Source organism: Vombatus ursinus, unplaced genomic scaffold (assembly GCF_900497805.2).
Source record: "Vombatus ursinus unplaced genomic scaffold, bare-nosed wombat genome assembly UNPS02009062.1, whole genome shotgun sequence".
Taxonomy (NCBI): domain Eukaryota; kingdom Metazoa; phylum Chordata; class Mammalia; order Diprotodontia; family Vombatidae; genus Vombatus; species Vombatus ursinus.
Genome location: NW_020948840.1, coordinates 143,311 through 159,228, shown reverse-complemented (window position 1 = coordinate 159,228; position 15,918 = coordinate 143,311). Strand labels below are relative to the sequence as shown.

Sequence of the window (15,918 nt, the reverse complement as noted above, 5' to 3'; positions counted from 1 at the left end):
ACGGAAGAGAAAATTGAATATCTGAAAGGTTAAGTGACTTGCCAATAATCATAGTTATTAAATGTCTGATGGGCGATCCATTCCCAGGTCTCCTAATTCCAAATCCAGCAATATCTCACGGAGGGTTACCCATTCACTTTCATAGGAAACAGGGACAAATTAGAAGCTAATTAGAGGTAGAGCTGAAAAGGACTGAAGTCATCTAGCCCTAGCACTTTTAATTTATAGAGGAAGGAGGTCACATGACTTCTCCAAGTTTACAGAGCTACTATGGTGTTAGAGGCAGGATTAAGAGCCAAGGTTCTTTGGTCATCTTGCATTCTTTCTACTCTACTATTATGATCCCTTATTTTTCAGGTAAAGTTTTGATTTTGGCAACCCTTAGAATTGTTATGAGAATTTTGGGTTTCCTTTTATTGTTGTGTGGAAAATGTGATTGGGGATGTTGCTTCTACATATCACTTATCAGGGGATAGACTCCTGTGTGACAACATCGGAGTCAGCTTAAACCAAGAGGGAATGTGAGGAATAGCTAGTTTTTTGTTTGTTGTTTTCGATCTTAGGCTAGGTGGAAGTTGAACAAAGGAAGCCATAAAGCAGAATTGGTGGGTGAATAGACTAACCAGTTAATAACTGGTTCTGAGGTTAGGTATAGATTAACATATTGGAATCCCAAGCAAAAGGGTAGGTATACCCAAATAAGGGTAAAGGTAAATAAGGGCCAGGGTGGCTGAATGGTGGGGAGTTGGAGATTAGGGCAGGAGACTCACTGGAGGAAATTCCTCTATCGTACCCAGCAAATGGGGAAACAGGAGGAAAATTGGAATAATAAAAACACCCGTTGGACCTGTGTGCTCTCACATGTGGGAAGCCCAGCCTTCCCAGGCTGTTAATAAAGCTTCTTCCTGGTTCAACAATGGCTTTGTGGAATTTGTAGTAGAGCTAACAGTTGTTAGGGCTTGAGGCCATTCCATCTGCAACTTTTGGTTAACTGAAGCCTGTCTTCTGTTAATATTAACCTCACCTGACCAAAACCTGGCTTGTGAAATAATAGTGGTAAGACAGATTGTTTGATATTCCTCAGATAGAAGGCAAAGGAGAGTCAAAGTGACATGTTATTTGAAGAAGAATCCCAACTGTTCCCCATTCCTTGGTTCTCTTGGAAACATGTAAACCCCTTCTCCCTCAATCAGGCCATTGTGAACCCTCTAAATGTAATGCAATCTGTAACCTGACTTAGTTTACCTATAGAATCTGTTTAACTATGTTTGTTTCCTTAGGGTATGTATGAAGATTATGTCTCTGTTTAACTTTGTTATGACATTGAAGGAATCATGGGATTATGTCTTTTTTAACTTTTATAGCCTAAAAGAGTGTATGATATTGCAATATGTAAAAGAATTATTTTTCTGTCACATTGACATAATTTTATGAAAAGTCTCTTTGGAATCTTAATTTTTGTTCAGGTTTATTTTTTTCCCCGTGGCCTGAACCTGTGCTTAAGCATAATAAAACCTAGGTTTTTACTTCTGTAATTTCTGCATTGTGGTAGATTTACTTCTGTAGCAGACATCTCCCACACGAACTCAAAAAGGAGATATTTCTCCCATAAAAGAAGCTCAGGAAGAGGAATACTACAGAATACCAGGATTTGATAAGAACTCTAGAGCCTCAGGTCTCAGGGATAAATAATTCCTATTAACAATGCCTAACACATTAAAGATTTACACGACCTCTTTCTTTACAGCTGTGATCGCAGACTCTTAAGATGTGTGACCTAGTCCAACTCTCATTTGAGAAAATGAGAAAATTGAGACTCACCCCAGACAGCCACTGTGGGCACATTTGATTTTTTTTCTTTGGCCATTTTTTATATCTCCATCATTTAGCACAATGCTTGGGAACACAGTAAACACTTAATAAATGCTAGCTGCTAGCTGTGTGACCCTGGGCAAGTAACTTAACCCCAAGTGCCTAAGCAAAAATAAAAAATAAAAAAAATAAATGCTAGCTGACTTGGCTCGTCGGAGGATAGAACTTGAATTCGGGTCTTTTGGCTTCAAGTCCAGCATTCTTTCCCTTACACCTTTACCTCTCAGAGTCCCAGTTTTCTCCTCTGTAAAATGGGCCTAAGGAACCTGCAGACCTCCCTGGGTTTTAAGAATCTAAGCAAACAAAAGACGTTGAGCACTTTGTAAAGGAGAAGCTTCAAGAGCCCAGCTGGGATTATTATGGATAGTTGGGTGGCTCCTCGAGGATTCCAACAAGGAAGGTGTGTCGCCGGAGAGAGCCCTCAAACACACCTGCCACCCCCGGGCAAAGCCCCGGGAACTACGGCTTAACCCGGGGCACAGTCAGGGTCGAGTCAGGGCGCCAGACCCCGCCCCCAGGAGGCGGTACCAGCCCTATACGTCACAAGATGGCGACGGCGGCGTTTGGGCGCTCGGCTCGGTGGGCGGGATCTCACCCGTCGTTCCCGGCATGCCGCACCCCGGGCCGGAGTTCCGGGTGTGGGTGGCGGCGAGCCGCGGGGCGGAACTGGGGGAGCGGAGCGCGCGGGCCTCGCTGGAAGTCGTCTTTCACCTCTGACTTCCGGGGGCCGGCGAGCGAGCGGCTAGAGGGGGTGGCAGGGAGGCGGGAGAGGAGCTTGGGGCCGGGTCTCGGGTACGAGCCGAGCCCCAGGCCCCAGGCCAGAGAGAGGGAGGAGCTTTCGGGGCCGCCAACATGAAGTTATGCATCCTCGTCCTCTCCCTCTGGTTCCCCCCGCTGCTGGCGTGGAGACCCCCGGACGAGCCCGGGCCCGACTCTCGTCCTCCGAACGGTGAGAGCCGGGCTCCGTCGGGGAGCCTGCGGGGCAGGGTGGCTGCCGGGCCGGGGTGGGGGTGGGGAGGCAGTGTGTTTGTGTCTGTGTATTGGCGAGTCTGCCTCTGTGTGTGTGGTGGCTGTCTCTTAACTGTGTGTTTACAGGGGGATCTGTTACCGTGTGAGTAAGGGAGGTGTGTCACCGTGTGTGAGGGAGGGTCTGTCGCCGGATGAAGGTGTGGGGTGTGTCACCAAACACGGGGGTGTTGTGTGTATAAGGTGGGTCTGAGAAAGAGGTCTATCACTATTTAAGGAGGGGGAGTCTGTGTAAGAGCGGTCGGTCATCGTGTCTAAAGGGGTGTCACATGGAGGGAGTCGGTCACTGAGTGTATAACAGGGTGGGTTTAAGGGGGATCTGTGACTGTGTTGGGGGGCAGTCAGGAGAGCGGCCTCAACAATAGTAATGGGGACAGAAGGATAAACTTTTATTGGGTGAGTGTGTGGGGGAGGCTCTAAGTATGGGATGCGGCGGGGGATTCCATCCCACGGGGTGTTTGTTTAACTGTGTTTGGAAATTAGATTGAAGGTGAAGTTTCTTTTTCTCTGGGGAATGTATGAATGGGATTCCTTTCTGAAGAGGGATGTCAAAGTATGTGTTCTCCCTGTTTGGGGGGATAGGGGAAGGAGCCGTGTCTATTTCTGTGTCTATTTGGGAAGTGAGGGTGGGGTGTCTTTCTGTCTCTGCTGAAGAGCGGAGCAGGTTGTCTTCTCTCACTGGGGAAGTGGGTGGCCGGATGTCTGTTTCAGTTTGGGAGTGTCAGAGAGAGGACAATTTTGTGTTAGATATTCATTTATTTCTTGATTGAATGACTTGTTAAGTGTTTCGATCGACTTGGCTTCTTGAGTGCTTATCTTTTAAGCAAACAAGTAGGAATGCATGATGTTTTGGTTTTAAAGAAGGAAATGAACCGCTGCGGTTAGCATCGTGAGTTTAGAGTTGGAAGAAGTGAATTTCTATTTAGAATGTCCACAGGAGGTGTGTTTTGAAGGTGGAAGCTCATAAAGTGAACCACAAAGTGCTTTTTGGTAGTTGGCAGTTTAGTATGAATCCTACAGTGTATTAGATAATCTGAAGAAACACATTTATAACAGGTTCCTTTACCTTTCAGGACATTTAACCGTTTACCTCCTGTAGTTAATCAAAAAGCTCTTAAATGTCTTTCCATTTGTGGTGTGAAGCTATACCCTGTGAGATATATATATATATATACATGTACACACACATATGTATGTATATGTTGTGGTGCACATATAAGTCTTTTTATATCTTGGTTTCAGTTTTTTTTTATTTTGTCCTTTTTCTTATTCAGAATATAGTACGATCATTTCCAACTTAGATACGAACAGTGAATGAGTCCATGAGCATGAAAATGCTGGGAGCCCTAGCCCTAACCACTTGGTCCCATAGAGCTTCTAGCATGAAGAAACTTTACTTTTTTGTGGGATATTTGGAGAAAGGAGCACTTGGATTTCCTGCGGCACTTAGTATTTTTGGTGCAATCTCCCCCCCCCCCCCAACCTTCCCAGAGCACAGATAAATTTATTTTTAATTTTCTTGTTAGGAATAGGTATTCAAACAAATAATAAGAGTGTAGGAAAAATAATCAAAATGGAAAAGGCTTGTGAACAGCTCATATATATTAATAAACTTTGTTTAGCCATGAAAAAAATGTATAGTTTTTTTAACATGGAGTAACCAAATTATCCTGTTTGTTTCTGTGATGCTTTTTAAACTTTTCTGTGTATTTTATAGATTTGTTGATGTTCTTACTATTTTTAAATAATTGTAGTTAGAGTATATATTATTCTTTGGATTCTGTTTCATTCTACATTTTTTTTTTGTTCTATACGTTTCCCCCTATTTCTTTGACTTCTTGTTATTCTACAGTAAGACTAATATGGTATTGGTAGGCCAAGACATTGAATTTGACTTATGTTCTGATAGAATAATAACTCAGCATACTGGCCTAAATGCCTGCCATAATCTAGAAAGTTTTCATCCACATAATTTTTGCTGTTGGTTGTTGGCCTAAATTTGAGCAGTCTTTTAGGAGGCCCTGTAATATTCTTGGACTTATTCACAGGCAGTGATATCTGGAGTGCCTCACTATAAGAAATTACTCTTTCATTTGAACTCTGTGTAGGGCACAAGTAGACTATACAATCCATTTCCAGTAGTGACCTACACACAGGAAGTGGCATGAGGACTTAGACTGGTTATCTACTGAGGGAAGGATAATAATAACAGCAACAATCACAATAATATAACTAAGGCAATGTAGTGTGCTCTTTTGTCAGCAACACCTGAATTTCAAATTTGGCTTCAGACCCTTACTTAGCTATGCAACCCTGGGCAAATTACTTAATCTCTTCTTCCTGAATTTCCTCATCTGTAAAATGAGACTGTATAATAAAAAAACACTTACCCTCTACGGTTGTTATAAAGATAAAATAATATTCATAAAGTGCTTTGCAAACCTTAAAGTGTTATATAAATGTTAGCTATTATTATTACCCATTGGAAGGGAATGTTGTTCGGGCATTTCATTTGTGTCTGACTCTTTGTGACCCCATTCGGGGTTTTCTTGACAAAGATGCTGGAGTAGTTTGCCATTTCCTCCTCCAGCTCATTGTACAGATGAGGACACTGAGGCAGAGAGGGTGAAGTGACTTGCTCGGTGTCACACAGCTAGTAAGTATCTGAGGCCAGATTGAACTCAGGAAGATGAATCTTCCTGACTCCAGGCCTGGTACTCTATTCACTGTGCCACTTAGTTGTCCCCTCTGAAGGGAATATATTTCAATGAAATAAATCATCACCTCAATGTATTATCAGTAAGGAGTATAATCCACTTCAGTTTACAAAAACTTTACTCATGGTTTGAACTTTCATCTATGTGTAAAATACTCCCCTATCTATAACAACCTGTGATATAGATATAAAGGTAAATATCACTTTTTCCCCGTTTTTGAATCTTGCATCATCAGTTCCTGATTTTAAACTTTTTCTAGAGACATCTGATATTCAGCATGTCTAAAACTGAACTCATTCTCTTTCCCCCTAAAAATTTGCCTCTTTCAAACTTCTATTTCTATTGAAGTCACCCCTCTCCTTTCAGTGTTTCAGATTTGTAATCTCAGCATCATGCTGGAATCCTATCACTCCATCCAGTCATTTGCCAAATCTTGCAATTTCTAACTTCACAACATCTTTCTCATTCTATTCCTTTCTGTCAACTCACAGAGCTACCACCTTAGTTTAGGCCCTAATTCACTCCTAGCCTACCTAGATTATTGTCATAGTTTCCTAAATGTCTCAAGTCTTTCCCTAGTCCAGTCTGTTATACACAGTGCTCCAAAGCAATTTTGCTTAAAGTGCAGATCTGACCATGTGACTCCTACTCAACCAACTTTGGTGACTCCCTGTTACTTTCAGAATAAAATGTAAACTCCTCTGTTTAGCTTTTAAAGCTCTACACAACTTGGCTCAAATCTCTTTCCAAGCTTTTTTGGATGTTATTCCCCTTCCTGCATTCTGTGATACAACCACACAGACCTTCTTTTCCCACAACAGTATTACACTTCCCATCTCAGTTTTCCTTTGTGATTGGTGTTCCTAGACCTGGAATGTACCCCTTCTTTCCTCCACATTCATGGAGTCCCTCTCTTCTTTTAAGATGTAACTCTGTCACCATCCTCTGCTTGAAGCCTTTCCTGATCAATCTACCTTGTATTTTACCATTTTTATACATTTGCATATATTTACTTTGTGTATGTTTTATATCTGCTTGTTGTCTCCATTAGAATATAAATTCATGAGAGTGAGCTTTCTATTCTTTGTATTTGAATAGCCTAACACACATAGCTTATTTTTTGTTGTTGTTCAGTTGTGTCTGACTCTTCGTGACCCCATTTGAGGTTTTCTTGGTAAAGACACTGGAGTGGTGTGCCATTTACTTCTCAAGGTCATTTTACAGATGAGGAAACTGAGGCAAATAGGATTCAGTGACCTGCCCAGGCTCACACAGCTAGTAAATATCTGAGGCTGTATTTGAACTCAGTAAGATGAGGCCTGACTCCAGGCCTTTACTCTATCCACTTTGTCACCCAGCCTGGCATAAAGTAAGTACTTCATAAGTATTTGTTGATTGATTGATAGAATTAGTCCAGTCTCAGTCTTTATACATGCACTTAAACACACAGAACACTAAATAAACATAATTCCTAAAAATATCTTTATACATTTTTCAGTGGTTTAAATTTCCCTGCTCTTTTTTCTCTTCCTGCTTCAAACCTTTCCTAGATTAGGATACAACACTATTTGTGATGCCCACAAAGTATTCTCTCATTTCTGCTTCCCTTTATCTTTGTTATTTTGTTGCACTTTTGTTCTTAAATATATACATATGTGTTTTTCTAGTTTTTTAAATATAGTTATATCAAACATTTGTTAATGTTCTCAAACAGGATTGGCCTTGGGGGGAATTTATTTCATCCCCCATATCCTTTGAGTCCTGCTTGAGATCTTTAATGCATATGTGATAAAACTTAATTGCTTCTTTGGGGCAGATAGGTGGTGAAGTGAATAGAGTGCTAGGCTTGGAGTTTAAATCCAACCTCAGACACTTAGGTGTGTGACACTGGGTAAGTCACTTCATCCTGTTTTCTCATCTGTAAAATGAGCTGGAGAAGGAAGTGGCACATCACTCCAGCGTCTTTGTCAAGAAAACCCCAAATGGGGTCATGAAGAGTCAGACATGACTGAAAATGAAACAAAACAAAAAAAACTGGGCTGAACAAAAAATTGCCTCCTTTTTTTCTCACTGGGGAGGGAGGTCGGCGTTGCTATACTAAAGCATTTGCCTTGAGGCATTTCCCTTTGCTGATTCTAATGGAGGCTGTATTTGAGCCTATCTGCTCTTCAGGTTTTCAGTTTTGTTCCCTCCCAAATCTTGTTTCCCCACTCCCCCACCCCCACTTTTTGGTGTGCTTTATCTCTAACTTGAAAAGGCCAAATCACTGGACTGCACTATCTCTGTTGGAATGTTTCTGGAGGCTTCTTTGGCTCCTTTTGACATCCCAGGTGTAACTTTCCTGTAGCTAAGGCCTGGTCTCCGTTCTTTCCAGAGAAGGGGACTTAAGAAGGGGTGACATGTCTGTTTAGTCCAATTCAAGGAAACTTTATTAAGCATTTATTATTTAGAAGACACTATCCTAGGAACTGGACAACTAGGTGGCACAGTGGATAGAGTTCTGGGCCTAGAGTCAGGAAGACTCATCTTCCTGAGTTCAAATCTGGCCGCATTCCTTTACTAGCTGTGTGACTCTGGGCAAGTCACTTAATGCTGTCTGCCTCTTCTGTTTCCTCTTCTGTAAAATGAGCTGGAGAAGGAAGTGGCACACCATTCCATTATCTCTGCTAAGAAAACCCCAAATGGGGTCATGAAGAGTTGGGCATGACTGAACAACAACAAAAATTCCAGTTGTAGCTTGCTATCAAGCTTTCATTATAATCAGGAAAGGGACGGCAAGGTGGTGAAGTGAATAGACCACTGGCCCTGGAGTCAGGAGGACCTGAGTTCAGACACATAACACCCACTAGCTGTGTGACCTGGGCAAGTCACTGAACCCCATTACGTAGCCAAAAAACCCCCAAAACATACTATAATCAGGAATATAGCACATATATGGATAAGGTTGGTGCGATCTTGGAAGTGCAGTAAATACCCTGGTCAGGTATTAGGAATCCATGCCATCTACTAACATGTTGCCTCTTCTCCCTTTCCCACCCTTTCTTATTTTCGTTTTTTTCTTCTTGAAAGCTAAAGTTTTAGATTGGTACTTCAATTTTCAGGCTGGCCCCTAAGTCAGATACTAATATGTCAAGTCCTGGGTGGCCAGATTTTATTGTAGGGAAGAATCTGTGTAGAACAATATATAAATACTCTAGGACAATTTATAAAATATTGAACGAATGGTAATGTTTATCTTTTCATGATCTGGGCATATTATCAACATACTGTCAGATTGTACACTAAGAATGTAAATCCTGTGGATTTTTTTGTTCTTTTGGTTAGCTCAGTATACAGTGTGTTATCTGTTCCTTTCAGAGTGACATAGATTTGAAGTGTTTCAGGACCCATTATTTTTCAGTATTTAAAGAACTTTATTTATCATATTTGTGTATTTTTGTCTATTTGTGTACTACATACTAACATATGCAAAGTAGTGCATATTGATTAATCATTGCAGAATTGACAGTAGTTTTCATGATACAAAAACTCATAAATAGAACCATAGAGTTGGATGGAATCTCCATCCAAGTTTAATTCAACTGAATTGTAATGAATTGCATAATTTAGGAAAATTGTGAGTCATACAGACCTAGTCATGATATCTTGTTAAAGGTGTGGCTGGAGTATATGAACTTCACTTTGTGATTTCCTATTGTTTTTTCCTACATTTTGCGTTGGGGAAAAAAAAGACATAATGAGAGGAAGAAAAGTGTAATTCACAAATTAAGGATGAAAATTTGTGCATTAGAAATGTGTATTTTGAAATTTTACTTGACTAGATTTCAGTTATCAGCTGGTAGATCCCCTACATGTTAATTCTTGCTTTTAAGTTATTCATAACATCTATTTTTACTTCATACTTCTTTTATTGGTAGCTAAGATATTCTTATCAATCATAAAATGTTTAGTAATCACTTATTGTGTGTGTCAGACACTGTGCTAAATGCTGGTGATTTAAAAAAAAACAAAAAAACAAAAACAGCACCTCCCCTTAAGGAATTTATATTCTAAATAGGGTGGCAGCATGTGTAGATGTATATGTACATATATGTATATATAAAATATGTTTGTATATATAATATAGATAAAAAGTAAATAACAAAGTTGCTTAGAAGGGAAGGCCCTAGGAAGTTAAGGGAACAGGGAAAGGCCTCCTATAGAAAGTGGTACTTGAACTGGGTCTTGAAGGAAGCCAGAGGTTTTAAGAGGTCATGATGAAAAGGGAGAATATTTCATGCTTGGGGGACAGCCAATACAAAGGCACAGAAAAGGAAATGGAGAGTTTGTATTCAGTGAACAGGAAGTAGTAGGCTAGTACCCATGGATGGCAGAGTATGAAGAGGGTGGTAGGGTATAAGAAAACAGGGAAGCTAGGAAGGCCAAAGAGTAAAAAGTTTTAAGTGCCAAACAAAGGAGTTCATAGTTGATTCTGGAGGTAATAGGGAGCCATTGGGATTTATTGAGTGGGGCCAACCTACAATTTAGGAAAATACTTTGGCAGTTGCGTGATAGTTGGATTGAAATGGGAAGAAACATGGAGAAAACAATTGCAGTAGTCCAGGCAAAAAGTGATGAGCCTAGACTAGGATGCTGGCTGTGTGATTGGAGAGAGGGAGGACGTATGAGAAATGTTGTGGAGAAAGAATTTAGAGGTTTTGGCAACTGATTGGATAAGTGGGGTGAACTTTCATTGATAGAACTGTGATATCATGAATAAATTTATGTCAGTAGCACTGATTGTAATCTTGAATGATACTTCGGTCTTGTAATAACTTGTACCAGGGCAGCTCAGGAGCCAAAGATGCATGTCAGCATCACAAAACTGAAAACTCACCTAGACATGCTTTGGGGAGGCAGTGTGTTGTAGTGGAAAGATCATTGACCTTGAGTTCTCCAGTGATGCCACTTATCAGTGTGACCTGCTAATGGCACTAACTCACTTAACCAGAGCTCAAACTTTCTCATTTATAAAATTGGGTTGTAACACATATGTTAGATCAGCTAGCTGGTGCAGTGGTTAGAGTGCTGGGCCTGAAGGCATAAAGACTCATCTTCCTGAGTTCAAATCTGGCCTGAGATGCTTACTAGCTGTGTGACACTGGGCAAGTCACTTCACCACCCTGTTTGCCTCAGTTCCTCATCTGTAAAAATGAGCTGGAGAACATTTCTGGAGAGCAATTATGAACTATGCCCAAAGGGCTATAAAAATGTGCATACCCTTTGACCCAGCAATACCATTGCTAGGTCTGTATCCCAAAGAGATCATACAAATGGGAAAGGGGCCCACATGTACAAAAATATGTATAGTAGCTCTTTTTATGGTGGCAAAAAATTGGAAATTGAGGGGATGCCCATCAGTTAGGAAATGACTGAACAAGTTGTGGTATATAAATATAATGGAATACTGTTGTGCTATAAGAAATGATGAACTGGCAGACTTCAGAAAAACCTGGAAAGACTTGAATAAACTAATGAGAGAAGTGAGCAGAACCAGAAGAACATGGTACACAGTAACAGCCACATTGTTCAAGGACTAACTTTGATAGACTCATCTCTTCTTAGCAGTGCAAGGATCCAAGATAATTCTGAAAGACTCATGATGGAAAATGCTGTCCACATTCAGCAAAAGAACTATGGAGTCTGAATGCAGATCAAAGCATATTATTTGCTTTCTCTTTTTTCTTTTTGTTTCTTCTTTTTCTTGGTTTCTCGCATTGATTCTAATTCTTTACAACGTGACTAATGTGAAAATTGGTTCAATGTGAATATATATGTAGAGCCTATATCAAATTGCATGCTGTCTTGGGGTGAGGGGAGGGGAGAGATAGGGAGAAAATTTGGAACTCAAAATCTTATGGAAGTGAATGTTGAAAACTAAAAATTAAATAAATTAATTTTTCAAAAATGAGCTGGAGAAGGAAATGGCAAACCACTCCAGTATCTTTGTCAAGAAAACCCCAAGTGGGATCATAGAAGAGTAAAATATGATTGAATCAAATAAACAGCAACAACACAGAGTACCTGCTTCACAAGGCTATTGTGAGGATCAAATAAGATAATACATGTATAGTGCATTTTAACTTATGAGCAATATGGGTTATTCTTTGTTGTCCTGACAACAGATTAAAACAATCTTCTTATATTGGGATGTAGGAAAGTATCTGAAATACAGCTGGAGAAAATCAGTTTTGAACAAATCGTTTAGCTGGGTTTTTTTTTTGGTGAGTAATCGAGGTTAAGTGACTTGCCCAGGGTCACACAGCTAGTGAGTATCATGTGTCTGAGGTCGAATTTGAACTTGGGTCCTCCAGACTCCAGGGCCGGTGCTCTATCCACTTCACCTAGCTTTGCACTTAGCACCCACTTAGCTTCTTAGGACTGTAGTTTCATTGTCTAGAGTATGGGACCTTCAAGCTGACTTATGAAATTCCTTTCAGCTTTAAATTGTAAATAGATTACCGAAATTGGAAAGTGAGTGAGAGAGAGTGTGTGTGTGTAGACTAAAAGAATGGTATCATCACAGTAGAATACATATTAGTGGGAAGAATGAATAGCATTCTTAAAATTTATTTAGGATAAGATTTTGTACTAAAAATACTAGGTACTATGATTAAGTTGCTAGCTGCTAGGATTTACTGACATCTTTTCCTCTGCCCTATCCACCTTTATTGTCAAACCCTTTTGTCCTCCATCTCTTTTAGATGATTCCTGCTCTAAACCAGAGTCAAATTCCAGACCCAGGTCTGTAAATTGTTCTCTTTAGTTTTTATGTAATGGCTGTGAGACTCTGACTGAGCAGTTATCTTGCCATCACCAGCTATCATCTTTCCCATTCCTTCCCAAAACCTTGGAGGACTTTACCCTTTCATGCCCAGAAGTGTCACCCTGGGACTTCCCTATGCTTATTGGTGGTTGCCTGGGCTTCACCCACTTTCACTTACTAGCTGCCCAGACTTCTCAAGCTTACCCTTATTTCCCCTTCTCACTTACCCCTCCTGGAACTATGATCAAATCCACTCTAAGGAAACTCCCAGAAACCCAATGATTCTACTCTCCCAAATGTGTTGTGTATTCTTATTAGAATGTAAATTCCTTTTGGGTGGGGCTTTCTTCTTTGAATTTGTAGCTCCTGTACTTGTACAATGCTGACACATAGTAAATGCTAAATGAATGGTTTTCATTTTTATCATTCCTGGAACTTAGGAATATTAAATACACTGACAAAATCACCCACAGGATCCCATCTATAGCCTCAGAAGATAGCTTTGTGCTGTCAGAAGTGGATGCTACACATGTTCTGATGTTGCAGAACATGCAAAGAGAAATGGATGACAGCTGACTTGTAGGGTCTGCCTAGATTTCATGTGTGAGGCACTGGGCTAAGCCCTTTGCAAAATATTAACTCTTTTGATCCTCACAACAACCCTGTGAGGTAGGTGCTGTTATTATCAATCATCATTTTACAGTTCAGGAAATTGAGACAAATAGAATGACTTGCCTGGGGTCTATTGAAAAAAAGTTCAGTGTGAATTGGAGGTAATTGTACTTGGGCAGTTATGTATGGCCAGTCTAGTGTTAAAAATTTTTCCTTTGGTGTCACTACTCTATTTTTTAGGTCTGTCTTTGCCTCTCATTGTTTTCTGTCTGCTTCAGACCCTGATTATAGGAGCTCTCTCATACTTCTGACTTTTACCCTTGGTTTCTCCCCCTACCCTTCTTTCCTCTAAATAAGAAATAGCTTGTCCTGTGGCCTATTCCACATCTGGATTGTTGAAAAGTCTCCATCATGCCTATTATTGCATCATATTATTATATCATATATTATTATCATAGCTATTGGCCAAAGGAATTGGGGATGTTTCTAAAACCTTTTCAGGTTTTTTTTTTCTCTTTTTCAAAAAAAGATTTAGGGGCTAAATGTTTGAAGGACTGTTATGTAGAAGAGCCTTTTGATTTGTACAGTTTGACATCTGGGAGTGGGTAGTTGGTTGGAGAAACTAGAAAAGAAAAAAGCAATTTTTAGCTTAGTGTAAGGAATAACTTCCTAATTATAACTATCTCAGAGTAGAGTGATCTGCCTCAAGAAGTACATAGGGGGTTCTTCCTTACTGGATATTTTTAAACAGAGGCTAGGTGACCTGTTGAAGGTGTTGGAGAGGGGATTCTTGGTTAGATTATAGATTGTGATTCATAGGTTAGATTAGAGGGCCTCTGTCTGATGTCCTTTCCAGCTCTTAGATTTTGTCTCTTGGGATCCTGTTTCTGCTTTTTCAGTGTGACAGCTAGGTAGTCTGATAAACTAATCTCTGTTAAAATTTTTAAAAGAAGTCTTAACCTATGACTAATTTCCTCCCACTCTTCACAGATCACATGTACATTTTATTTGTGGTACTCTTGGGTAGGATAAACTGCTCTTTTTATGTATTTCCATGTCCACGTTAAACTCACCTGTTGATGATATAGATATTCCAGAAAAATGTATGATTCTTTTTTTTTATTTTTTCTTTTGTTTTCTTTCTTTTTTTTTTTTTATAGGCAATTGGGGTTAAGTGACTTGCCCAGGGTCACACAGCTAGTAAGTGTCAAGTGTTTGGTCTGAGATCGGATTTGAACTCAGGTCCTCCTGACTTCAGGGCCGCTGCTGTATCCACTGCGCCACCTAGCTGCCCCAAAATGTATGATTCTTAAAGAAAGACTCATCAAACATTTATTAAGTGTCTGCTTTGTCCTAGGCACTGTGCTAAGTACTGGGAATGCAAAAAGAGGCAAAAGACAGTCTCTGCCCTCAAGAAGCTCACAGTCTAATGAGGGAGACAACAGACAAATAAATATATACAAACCAGCTATATACAGGATAAATAGGAAATAATTAACAGAGGGAAGACACTAGAATTAAGAGAGGGTGGCAAAACCTTCATGTAGAAGTTGAGATTTTGGTTGGGACTTAAAAGAAACCAGTAGGCAGATATGAAGAGAGAAGGCATTCCATGTATGGAGGACAGCCAGAGAAAGAGAGTTGTTGGTAGAATAGTATAGAGGTCACTGTCACTGGATTGAAGAGTATTTGTCAGACAGTAAAGTGTAAGAGGATTGGAGAGGTACAAGGAGCCTAGGTTATATAGGGCTTTGAATGCTGAGTAGTTTGCATTATGTGGTCATGTGACGCTTTGGAAATAGATTTATTTATCCAATTATATTTTACTTACGCCATATCAAAATTAGCTGACATTTCCTGAACGCAAATCACAGTCGTAGAATTTTAATCTTTGAAGTAATCTTAGAAATCATCTGGTCTTCCCTTATACACACATAGTATCTGTCTGTCTGTCTGTCTCACACTCACAGACACACAGACACACACACACAACAAAATTAATTTATCACTCCCTAATAGTGAGGAAACTAAGGCTCAAAGCGCTTAAATTACTTAACTGAAGTTGTTCAGGTAGTTCATTGCAGTCATGATTTAACTTTAGTTCTCTTGACTACTAGGAACTTAGAAGGATAATAGTTGGAAAAAAGTTAACTTGGCCTTTAAAGTTTCTTCTGGGTAAGCTAACATGGATAACAGAGTGTTGATTGCATATAAACCTATTCTATATTCTGTAATTTCAGTTGGTATGATTATTCAATCCACTGAGGCAGATCACCACCCCTCTATTACTTAGTAGATGATTTTCCAGGGTTGCTGTAGCCAAAAATTCATCACCTTTGGGCCATCCACGTGTTAAAGCTCTCCAAATTTAGCTAGGCTAATCTTTGGATAGCAGATACACTAGGTTCTTAATTTAATCCTTTTCGTTTTGGTAGGACCTGCCAACTCTAATCTGCATGTCCTTAGAGAACCAAAGGTCACCTTCATATCACGATGAGGCAAAGGAGCAGTACCTTAGTGAAGGAAATTCACTCTTAGTGTAAAAAATCTTATCTTTGTTAGAAACTTCCACTGAAAAATATCATCTTCAAACATACTGTTTAAAACTATCTTTTTTCAAGTCATTGACCATCTGTCTAATTCAGTACTTCTAAGATGACATGATTAGGCTCCAAGTCATTCACTCATTCAACAAACATTTATATCTATTATATGGAAGGCATTATATTAGGTGCTACAGGCAGGTGAGGGGGTGATCCAATGACGAATAAAACTTGGTTTCTGCTGTTGGGCAGCCTGTATTGTAGTTGGCAAGAGAAAACAATTATGAAGTAGAAGTTGGTAAGTGACATAAGAAAGGTACAGGCTACTTTTAAGAGTTCAAAG

The 15,918-nt window shown here is 39.9% G+C and overlaps 1 protein-coding gene across 1 annotated transcript in view; it reads left to right on the top strand.

The window, feature by feature from the left end:
• Positions 1-2,601: 2,601 nt before the first annotated feature.
• The window catches only part of ADAM17 (ADAM metallopeptidase domain 17), a 55,788-nt gene continuing 42,471 nt past the window's right edge, over positions 2,602-15,918 (top strand). The window contains exon 1 of the mRNA XM_027850326.1: positions 2,602-2,821. Within this exon, the coding sequence (XP_027706127.1) occupies positions 2,725-2,821 (97 nt within the window). The 5' untranslated portion in view covers positions 2,602-2,724. The remainder of the gene's footprint in view (positions 2,822-15,918) is intronic.